The sequence below is a fragment of the Saimiri boliviensis genome, chromosome 17, assembly GCF_048565385.1.
Source record: "Saimiri boliviensis isolate mSaiBol1 chromosome 17, mSaiBol1.pri, whole genome shotgun sequence".
NCBI lineage: Eukaryota > Metazoa > Chordata > Mammalia > Primates > Cebidae > Saimiri > Saimiri boliviensis.
Genome location: NC_133465.1, coordinates 29,129,835 through 29,142,030, shown reverse-complemented (window position 1 = coordinate 29,142,030; position 12,196 = coordinate 29,129,835). Strand labels below are relative to the sequence as shown.

At 37.9% G+C, this 12,196-nt stretch overlaps 1 protein-coding gene across 1 annotated transcript in view; it reads left to right on the top strand.

Annotated features, from left to right (window-relative positions):
- EFCAB5 (EF-hand calcium binding domain 5) overlaps positions 1–12,196 on the top strand; it is a 142,337-nt gene that overhangs the window by 58,099 nt on the left and 72,042 nt on the right. The window contains exons 5-6 of the mRNA XM_074388426.1: positions 7,308–7,464; positions 10,512–10,560. Coding sequence (XP_074244527.1) covers positions 7,308–7,464; positions 10,512–10,560 — 206 coding nt within the window. The remainder of the gene's footprint in view (positions 1–7,307; positions 7,465–10,511; positions 10,561–12,196) is intronic.

The window sequence follows — 12,196 nt, the reverse complement described above, 5'->3', positions numbered from 1 at the left end:
CTCAGGAGGCTGAGGCAGGAGAATCACTAGAACCTGGGAGGCAAAGGTTGCAGTGAGCCGAGACCAGGCCATTGTACTCCAGCCTGGGTGACAGAGTGAGATTCTGTTTCAAAAAAAAAAAAAAAGAAGAGCCGGGCGCGGTGGCTCAAGCCTGTAATCCCAGCACTTTGGGAGGCCAAGGCGGGTGGATCACGAGGTCAAGAGATCGAGACCATCCAGGTCAACACGGTGAAGCCCCGTCTCTACTAAAACACAAAAAATTAGCTGGGCATGGTGGCACGTGCCTGTAATCCCAGCTACTCAGGAGGCTGAGGCAGGAGAATTGCCTGAACCCAGGAGGCGGAGGTTGCGGTGAGCCGAGATCGCGCCATTGCACTCCAGCCTGGGTAACAAGAGCGAAACTCCGTCTCAAAAAAAAAAAAAAAAAAAAAAACCACCAGCCAAGTGTTCTGTTTTGGAATCCAGAGTGTCAGCTTTCTCTGTCTAAAACATCCTTTCCCTTGTTTCTTTAGCTGGCTAAGTTCTTGTCCTTCAATAGTCAGCTCCAGCACCACTTTTTTCACAGTTGGTCTGGATTAAGTACTTTTTCTATATATTTCTTACATTTCTGAAACAGCTGTAGGCTCATGTTGGCCCCCTTAGCATACTATAATGTAATTATTATTTACCTTTCCATAGTCTCTTTGAAGATAAGGGCTATCTTCTATCATACCTGTGTATAAACACTAAGCACAATGCTTGGCATGAGCTGGTGCTCAATAAATATTAGATGAATGAATTAGTAACTTAAACTTACTAAGGAACCTTTACTCAATTAGTATTTATTGCTTAACTACTGAGTGCTCAGCAGTGAGCTGTAACTTATAGGGAAAAAATACAAAATTTGATCTTTGTCATGAAGAACTTAAACAGTCTGTTTGAGGAAATATAACTAAAACAACCAAATTTATCAAAAGCAGTTGTCCTATATACTCTCCCCACTTCCCACACATTTTTTAATCTGTTACTTATGGCTCTTGTGCCAGGCTTTCTCTAATAAATGACACTTGCCACGATCACAATAGTCTCTGTGCTTCTAGATCCAGTAAAAAGTTTGCCATTTTTAATCTTACTTGACCTCTTAGCATTATTTTCATCTTGAAATACTGTTTCCCTTCTCTTCCATGATATCATACTTTCCTAGCTTTCCTTCTATTTCTCTGTTTTTCTCAGTGTCCTTTTCTGGCTTTCTCTGCTACTTGATCTTCAAATATTAAAGTTATTTAACCTGTCACTCTATATTCCATCCCTGAGTGCTCTCATTCCAACATGACTTAAGTTACCATCTATACGTTCATGACTTTTAGATCTATATCTTTGGTTCAAACACCTTCTTTGAGCTCTATCCCAATGTATCTAACTATTTATTCAATATCTGCACTTGTATGTTTTATAAGCACCTCAATTTCAAGAAGTCTTTTTCCTCAAGCCAAAAAGTAGGGAATCAACCTGGACACCTTCTAATGCTCTCTCCCTGTTCATTTCTAGTAAGTCATTAAGTCCTGGTGATTTTACCTTCTTTTCTCAAATTCGTTCATTTCTGACCATCCCCCACTGCTTTCATCCTAGTCTGAGCTACCATTATCTCTCACCTTCACTATTGCAATAGTTTCCTAATTGGTATGTTTACATCCAATTGCCCTCTTCCAATCTATTCTTCATCCATAACTGAAGTGATTTTTTAAAGGCTAATCTTACCATGTTGTTCCCCAAGGTGAAACCTTTTACTCTCTGAATAAATAACTTTTTTTTTTTTTTTTTTTTTTTTTTTTTTTTTTTTTTTTTTTCTGAGATGGAGTCTCACTCTGTCACCCAGGCTGGAGTGCAGTGGCACAATCTCAGCTCACTACAACCTCCCCTTCCCAAGTTCAAGAGATTCTCCTGCCTCAGCCTCCCCAGTAGCTGGGACTACAGGTGCACACCACCAAGCCCAACCAATTTTTGTATTTTTCACCATATTGGCCAGGATGGTCTCAATCTCTTGACCATGTGATCCACCCACCTCAGCCTCCCAAAGTGCTGGCATTACAGGCATAAGCCACGGTGCCTGGCCAAGAGCAAAATTCTTAACTAAGCCTATGAGACCTTCCTTGGATGACCCTGTCCTTGCCTTCCTTTCCAGCCCTGGTATACTCCAGGCACACAATATTTCTTTCCTTCTTAAACATTCTGTGCTTCTCCCTACCTCAGGGTCTTCACATATGCCATTCCCTCTGCCTGTACCACTTTTCTTCCTCTTTACCTAATCCTAGCAATCCTTTACAGTTCAGGCTCAGATACCACTTCATCATGAAATTGGATTGGGGTCTTCCCTTATGAGTGCTTATAGCTTCCTGTGTTTCTCCTTCATTGCACTTATCACAATTGTGATGGTGGTTTCCTCTGCTTTAATATAAGCAGGAACTATGTGTGTCTTATTCACCATTGAATTCTCAACATCTAACACTGTGTCTTATGAGTAATGCTCAATAATGTTTGTTAATTAATTAACCTATTCCAGTCTGCCTTAATGATGAAAGTTTTCTTTTGTTTTTATTTTATTTTTGCTTTTTTATTTTTAAATACATAAGATTATCATGAGATAGTCTTAATGCTCAATAACTATGAGAGCGTCACCTCATTTTCACACATCCCTTAATTTAGAGTAATTGAATGTTTAACTTTGAAATATCTGGAATTAATGATCAATAATTAATGAGGATGCTATAATAAATGTTCTTTATCATTTTAGAAAATTATGAAGAGGCCTAATTATTCATCTGCTTAAACATCATTGATTAACAAAATACTTAGATTTTTCTTAAGTCATTACGTTATATCAGGATCTTCATTTATGTAATCATATATATATTGAATAAACAAAGAGAAAATCAGAAGTTAGTATAATAAGTAGGCACATATGTCGTATATGGATTTTTAATAGGAATACTCATCACGGGAATAATATGGACATACTCCAGGAATGGCAAGATATTCAGTTTAGCTTTGTGAAACTAAGACCACCAAAGCTTAAAAACAGACAAACACTGAGCTTCTTATCTTGCCAGTACACCAGTGAAGACTCCACTGAATAGTTCATGGAAGGGGAAAATTCAGGGGCTTTTAATTGTTTTATAATAGCTACACTTATAAAAATTAAAAATTTATCACATTGTGTAGGACAGAGTGAGTCCATAGGTCTGTACATGACTGATTCAAACAAGACCCAGTTTTTAGTGGTCAAGAAAGAGTCTTCAGTTAAGTGTAGAAATAGTCTGATATACTGAGGTCACTCAAAGTTCATGGTCAATTATCCACTTAAGCTGATTAGAACCAGTTTTGACAAAATCAACATTCACTTTTAATATAATCTACAGGCAAATGTTTCTGTAAATAGAAGCTATTCCTTATACAGCTTGAATTGATGGATAGAATTTGGATTGTCACAACCAGAGTGGGGAAGCATTTTTGCTTCTACTCTTTAATCAGATTTATACTATGCTTTTCTTTAAAAGATCTCAAAACACTCATTTATATAGGAAAACTGTATTATTAGTTAGCTTTTGGTGCATAACAAAATACTCCAAAACTTCATGGCTTAAAGCAATAGCATTTATTTGCTCATGATGTTGTAGATTGGTAACTTTTGGCTGGGGTCATGGCTCATCTCTTTTCCACATGGTATCAATTGGACTCACTCATGCAATGCAGTAAGATGAAACCTTTCAACGATACCCCCTTTACTCTCATAATAACAACCAAAAGTGAGGGTCTTAATTACTTTTGTAGTGGTCGTCAGACTCTTTGCAAAAGCAATGGAGGTAACTGAATCATCATCCAGCAGGCGAACCTATGCTCATTTCCAAGATGGTATTACAGTGGAAGGACTCACAAGCTCTGTAAAAGAGGGCAAGCCCCAGTGTTCAAGCACTTTTCAACTTTCTGCTTACATTCGGTTTTCCGATGGTCCATTGACCAAAGCATGTCACATGGCCAGAGGCAAACACAAGGAGTACAGGAATAGACTCCACCTCTTCATGGGAGGAGCTCCAAAGTTAGGTTGCATACATACAGACATTCATACAGGAATGGGAAGAATTTATGGCTATTTTTGCAATTTTCCATACTGTAGTTTTTCTTCCCTTCCAGTCCCCTTATACTTAGAATGAATCTGCTTATAGGCTATGTCTACCCTGTACTGCCCAAATTAAGAGTTTTGGATGCCGAGGCGGGTGGATCACGAGCTCAAGAGATCGAGACCATTCTGGTCAACATGGTGAAACCCCGTCTCTACTAAAAATACAAAAAAAAAAAAAAAAAAAAAAAAAAATTAGCTGGGCATGGTGGCGCATGCCTGTAATCCCAGCTACTCAGGAGGCTGAGGCAGGAGAATTGCCTGAACCCAGGAGGCGGAGGTTGCGGTGAGCCAAGATGGCGCCATTGAACTCCAGCCTCGGTAACAAGAGCGAAACTCCGCCTCAAAAAAAAAAAAAAGAGATAGTTCTGGATGCTTTAGAATTCTCTGGATTAATGTAAAGTAAACATCTTCATGAGATAATGCAGGCTATAAAAGACAAATTTTATTCATTCCCTGAATGAGTGACACATCAATTTAAAATCCATTTGGATTATATTTTGAGTCTCATGTACAGTGGTCCAGAAGCACAAAACTGATTTTGTTTCTAAATATGGACATCAATAAATGGGAGGAAATGATGTCTGAGTTGAGACTTAAAGCCTGTAGAGGATCTAGGCAGGCAAAGAGAGGGAGAAAAATATTCAGATGGGAAAATGACAGAAAACCAATTTCGTGAATTCATTTTTATGTCACATGGGAATCTGGAGGCACTCAGTACTTACTATAAAATATCATTTACCTCTGTGTTCTGCCATTGACTCTTAAGCTTTATAATGGCAGAATCCATAGTAGGTGCTGAATAAATATTTATGTAATGAATGAGTGATTGGCTTAGTGAGTGAGTGCATGAATGAATAATGCAAAATAGCTGGGTGAAAACACAGATACAGAACAGAGAGCTATAGAGGAATGAAGACAGAAATTGAAAAGAATCCTAGCTAGAGATGACAGGGAGAGAAAAAAGCAGCAGAGGATGAAACAGATAAGTAGCAGAAGGGGAGACAAGCAGAAGAGACTGGGAGCTCTGAGAGCTAAGTGGTAATCAGAGATTTGGCTGGTTAGCAACTGCATCAGAGAAGTTTAGCACTCCTTTAAAACACTTACTAAGGCCAGGTGCGGTGGCTCACGCCTGTAATCCCAACACTTTGGGAGGTCAAGGCGGTAGATCACGAGGTCAGGAGTTCGAGACCAGCCTGGCCAACATGGTCAAACCCCGTCTCTACTAAAAATACAAAAACAGTCAGGCGTGGTGGCAGGTGTCTGTAGTCCCACCTCCTCAGGAGACTGAGGCAGGAGAATCACTTGAAACTGGAAGGCAGAGGTTGCAGTGAGGCAAGGTCACGCCACTGCACTCTAGCCTAGGCAACAAGAGTGAAACTCTGTTTTAAAAAATAAATAAATAAATAAAATTTAAAAAATACTAATCCTCCAGCATTTCAGACACAGCCCCTTCTGTACTATTAAACTGCCTGTCTGCTTTAATTTTCAAACTTCAAATTTCATTTTTGAATGCTTGTTTTTCTAGAGAATTTTGAAGACCTTATATGGACATAAGATAATGACGTAGATTTTTAGTAGTCTTTGTGTTATCAGAGGTATCCAATTGACCAGTTCCCACTGAAAATATTTTTGCATTTTAAAATATGTCAGATCGCCTTAGTCTTTATTCTATTAAAGATGAAGATTTGCCTGAAACATTGTTGGGAAAATATTGCACTTGAAACCAGAGACTATTTTTATTATTCTGAGCCAATCTATTTGATCTTGATCAAAACCAGTTTGGGGCTTTTGGAGTCCTAATAGGAGTGATGCACATAGGCACAGTTTTTCCCCCATTCTTAACCTGAGTGATACAGTTGTAGCTGCAAGGGTAACTTTTATGCTCAGGACCTCAGCAGTGACTGGCAAAGCATGTGACTTTGGCTAGATAAAGGCAATTAGCCAAGATATACTGCTAGACAGATTTCTCAAAAGTTTGACCCAAGGCATCAGAATGACCTGAGATGCTAAATGCATCTTCTAGGCTTCCACCCTAGAACTGAAATCAATGTTTTCAGATAATATCTGTGTCCAGGGAAGAGAGAAGCTCAGTACCCTAAGGCCTTACTGCATCCAATCTTGCCTTTTCAATATGTATAGCAGCTTCTAGAGCTATTTTTACTACCTGTTTTTTAAGTTGTAAATCAATAACTTACATACATTTGTGAGGTCAAAGTGATGTTCTAATTTTTGAATACAATATGAAATAATGAAATCAAACGAATTAGTATATCTATCACCTCAAATACATATTATTTTTTTGTGGTGAGAACATTAGAAATTTACTCTCGGCAATTGTGAAATGTACAATACAATAGATCTCAAAAGAAAAAAAAAAAAACTTATTCATCTTGTCTGAGATTTTATACCCTTTGACCATCCTCTCTCCATTTCCCCCATTCCCAGCCTCTGCAACCACCATTCTACTCTTTGCTTCTATGTGTTTGTTTGTTTTATATTGCACAAATAAGTGAGAACTTGTGGTATTTGTCTTCCTGTGCCTGACTTTTTTCACTTAGCATAAGGTTCTCCAATTCATTCCTGCTATCAGAAGTGACAGAATTTTCTTCTTTTTAAAAGGCTATATAGTATTCCATTGTATTTATAAACCACATTTCCTCTATCCATTTGTCTGTTGGTGGACATTTAGGTTGGTTCTATAACTTGGCTATTGTAAATAGTGCTGCAGTGAACATGGATGTGCAGCCATCTCTTTGACAAACTGATTTCAGATCTTTTGGGTAAATACCCAGAAATGAGATTGCTGGATCATATAGTAATTCTGTTTTTAGTTTTTTGAGGAACATTCCTACCATTTTCCATAATGTTTGTACTAATTTACATTCCTATCAATACTTCTTAAGTCTAGTATTTAGTTGGGTAAAATAAGGCCTACCTCTATAAAAAGTCAAACAGTAGAAAGCACGGTATGATTAATGCCAAATTCATTAAGTGCTTGGGGAAAGAAGGGTTCACTACAGACTTGAAACAAAGATTTCATGGAGAAAAAAACAGGTAAGCAGTTTGAAAGAGAGTCTGAATTCCTGTATTCCAATCTGAACTAAATCCAAGGGTATCAACTCAACACGTTTTCTGTATCTACATCCTGCAGAGTATCCAGGATGAAAGAGAATGTTAAACAGAATAGAAAACAAAGAGAAAGCATAGGCAAAATCAAAGTCAAGGTGGCCAACACACGGAAACAGGCTCTGCAGGAGCAATTCGATGAGTGGATTCTAGACCCTAAAGGAATGATTCCTGTGTCAGTGGTAAGAAAATGGGGGGTATATGTGAAAGGTAGGTGGGGTAAGTGGTAAGAGGACAGTTGCCAGAATACTGAGTAGCATACTAGAAGCCTACCTTAAAATTTTCAGTACTGCTGAGGTAAGTCTTGACTTGTCTGGTCCATGAGAGTTGATTCCTTCAATTTCTCTTGAGCATTAAAAAAAAAAAAAAAAAAAAAAAAAAAAAAAAAAAAATTCTAGCTAGATTTCTAAAATCTTGACTTTTGCTAAGGTTCCCAAACTCATATAAACAGACATATATTTCATTCGTGTGTTTGGGGTGTGTGTGTGTGTGTGTGTATGTATGTGTGACTACTTCTGTGAGACCTGTGAGACTGTCACTTAGCTCTAGAGAACAACCCGTACTCTGAGAGTTAAATGGTTTTCTTAAGTATATATGGATTTGGAAATACTTTTTCATTTAGATACAATGCTAAGCATATTTTCAGTTTAAAGTGAATGATTAAAAAGAGACCAGGGAAGACAAGCCACAGACTGGGAGAAAATATTCACAGAAGACATATCTCTTTACCTATCTCACACCTATAATCCCAGTACTTTTGGAGGCCAAGGTAGGAAGATTGCTTGAGGCCAGGAATTCAAGACCAGCCTAGGGAACATAGGGAGACCCTGATTTTACAAAAAAATTTAAAAATTAACCAGGCTGTGGTCCAGCTTCTCGGGTGGCTGAAGTGGGAGGATTACTCGAGTCCAGGAGCTCGAAGCTACAGTGCAGAGACCCCTAATATAAACTACGGACTTTGGGTGATAATGTCATGTGTAGATCTATTGACTGTAACAAATGTGTCACTCTGGTGCAGGATATTAATAATAGTATACAGCCGTGTATGTGTATAGAGTGTGTGTGTGTGTCCATGCACATGCACGTGCACACACAGTGGGGGAGCTCTTTGTACTTTCTGCTCAGTTTTCCTGTGCACTTAAAACTTCTCTAAAAAATAAAATGGTTTTAAAAATGGACCAAGAAGAACTCTGAAGTTTTTATCTTTAGTAATTGAAGACTGAAGAAGTATAGAGGATTCTTTGGATGGCCAAAGTGCTTGCCAAAAGTGCCTTAGCTCCATCATGCCAGGTCTGAGGGTTGCTAGAAAAATCCCCTGTAGGAGGCAAAATGGGGTCACTGTCAGCATCTCAGTCCTAATCACACAAAAAGGTTGGGAATCATTGAGAATATATATAAAAATAACTTTTTGTACCCTTAAGAGGAGACTTCAAAAACTGTGCAGAAAAATTGAATTAAAAGATAATTAAAAATATAAACTTTATATGTTAACATAAGCTCCATCACGCTGGGTGCCATGGCTCAGGCCTGTAATCCCAGCACTTTAGGAGGCTGAGGCAGGAGGATCACTTTTGCCCAGGAGTGCGAGACCAGCCTGGCCAACATGGCAAAACCCCATCTCAAATATGAGGTTAGTGAAAAGTAATTGTGGCTTTTGCCATTACTTTTTAAATGGCAAATAAATAAAAAGGATCTCCATCACGTTTGAGACACTTGTAAGTGATAATACCACCCATTTAGTCCATCCCTAAATAACTGAGGGTCCTGGGAGTTTAACCATTTCAAATGCAGTCTTTTTTTTTTGCATTATTAACTGAAAAAAAATAGGAGTCCTCTAATGATTCTTTAAAGATTAGAAAATAGAGTCAGAGGGGGCTAAATCAGGACTGTAAGGTGGATTCCTAATGATTTCTAATTGAAACTCTCACAAAATTGTTCTTGTTTTGTTAGTGGAGACAGGTGTTGCCATTTTGTCCAGGCTTGCACAAACTCATAGTTCTTCTGCCTCAGCCTCCTGAGTAGCTGGGATTACAGGTGTGTGCCACTGTGCCCAGCTTGCCCTTGTTTGATGAGAAGAATGAGCGACAGCATTGTTGTGGTGGAGGAGGACTCTCTGGTGAAGCTTTCCCAGACATTTTTTTTTTTTTTTTTTTTTTTGCTAAAGCTTTGGCTAGTGTTTCTCAGAATATTCTCATAGTAAACAGATGTTATTGTTCTTTGGTATTCCAGAAAGTTAACAAGCAAAATGCCTTAAGCATCCCCAAAACTGTTGCTTTGACCTTCTCTTGATCAGTCTGCTTTTGCTTTGAGAGGACCACTTCCACCTCTTGGTAACCAATCATTGCTTTGATTGTGCTTTGTCTTCAGGATCACACGGGTAAAGCCTTGTTTCATCTCCTGTTACAATTCCTTGGAGAAATGCTCAGGATCTTGATCCCACTTGTTTAAAATTTCCATCTGAAGCTCTGCTCTTATCTGCACCTGATCTGGGTGCAATGGTTTGGGCACCCATTGACTAGAAATTTTTTCAACTTTAATTTTTCAGTCAGAATTGTGTAAGCAGAGCCAATTGAGATGTTTATGTGTTGCCTATTGCTTCTGCTGTTAATTTTTAGTCCTCTTCAATAAGGGCATGAGCAAGATGATTTTATTTCTCTGAAAATTGGTCTGCAATTGGTCTGCAATCCAAAAATGGATGGTCTGCACCATGGGCTTTATCTTCAACATTATTTCATCCTTTCTTAACATGAATTATCCATTTGTAAACTGCTGATTTCTTTGGAGCATTGTCCCCCTAAACACTTCATAAAACACCCGTGATTTTACAATCCTTTCAGCCAAGCTTCACCATAAATTTAATGTTTTTGCTTCAATTTAAGCAGAATTTGTGTTGCTCTGATAGGAGCTTTCTTCAGACTGATGTCTTATCCTTTTTAGTTACTCAAGCTAGATCTTGTTTAGACATAACAAGTTACTACAAGTTTATTTTGGTGCAAAATTTTGAAATCCATGCATGGTTTTTTCATAATACACATTTTCCATGAACTTTTTGAAGACCTCTTGTAGAAATTACATGTGACTTATTGCTATTTCTGTCCTTGAGTTGGAAAGATCACCCAATCCTAAAATAGAAAGGCTATAGATGGCTTTTAGTCTAAAATAACAAATATGTGGTAACTGAGGAGTAGCATATGGTTTCTCTATTTTTTTTCTCTCTTTTGATTTGCAGATTCAGAATGCTCTTCATGAATTCTTTCAAAATCCAGATTTCAAGCTTGGTAAGTCTGCCTATTACTCCAATATTTTTACTTTTATCTCTTTTTTGGGTGGGGGACACTGAATTCAGATGAAGAGTCAATGCAATTAGGCTCTTCCATGCTTTCGAGATAGAGAATGTATAGAAGGAGAAAAGCAATCTGTGATTCTCAATCCTTTTAGTCTGGTGTCCATTTTATTACCAGTACTCTCCAATACTATCTTGTTATACTATGACATTCCTAGAAAATATTTCTTAAATACACAAAATTTTAAAAGAAAAATATGATGTCATAACTGTGATAGAAAGGAGAAATATAAGGAAAGGCATAATAAAATGATAGGCACTGGTCAGGCATGGTGACTCATGCTAAGATTCACCAGAGTTGAACACTGCCTCCCTAAATTCCTTAGTTTGAATTTCCTTGACTCTACCCACTCTTATAACCTACACCTTAGCTATAACCCTCCTGGGGTCATTCTCTGTTTCTCAAATGTTGTTCCTTGAGTTTTCTTTTCATGTTACATAAATTTCCCTGGGTAATCTCATCCAGTTCTGTTACTGTAGATATTAGGCTTAAGACTTCTTCAGAGGTCAGGTGTAGTGGCTCACGCCTGTAATCCCAGCACTTTGGGAGGTAGGCAGATCATTTGAGATTAGGAGTTTGAGACCAGCCTGGCCAACATAGTGAAAGCCCAGACTCTACTCTAATGCAAAAATTAGCCGGGATGGTGGCGGGTGCTTATAATCTCAGCTACTCTGGAGGCTGAGGCAGGAGAATTGCTTGAACCCAGGATGGAGTTTGCAGTGAGCCAAGATCATGCCACTGCACTCCAGCCTGGTGACAGAGGGAGATTCCCTCTAAAAAATAAAGAAAATTATATGCACTGTATTTCAATATATAAATGCTTGGTTACAACTTCACTGAAAGACATAATGGAGTAGTCAGACATTTGTACCTAATTATAATGAACAATTAGATTTAAGAAAAGTAAAACTGTATACAATTGACTATTTTATTTGTATTTGACATTATGGAAGAGGGCAAAATGAATATATATACATAGAATTTCAAGAAATGCAGACTGACACAGGTGTGTTGTATTAGAATTCAGATACAATTTATATTACCTCCTACTACACAGTTTCTGAAATGGTGAACAACTCTTGATAAAGTTGTAGAATTAAACAAAGTATAATTCCCCCTCAAATTTTCATGGAAGTTACATTCTTGGAAAATTCCACAGCAAAATTATATTCTGCATTTATATGTAAAATGGAGTTGGGTTCTAGGTTCAAAATTATTATAAGCAGGTTTTTCATCTACTTGAATGTCCTGCAGGAGGGGGAAAGTCTTTATGTGCAGGAATTACAGAAGTTCTGCCTCTGCTCCTATTCCTCATCATTGTGGTAATAAAAACTCACCCACAAATTTCCATTATGCTCCCTGGGAGGAAAGGAGGACAGTACGACTCCTATGGAGATTTGCAGATTTTGATGCTTTTGTTTTCAGAAAGATTTTTCTATATGAAATTAGGTTTAAAAAACAAAAAACAACTCTCTTTTCCCATAGGAACTAGAGTTTGGGTCCTGAGATTTACATAATTTATATCCAATAGATTTTTTTTTCCATTTAATTTTTTGACTACTTTTGTTAC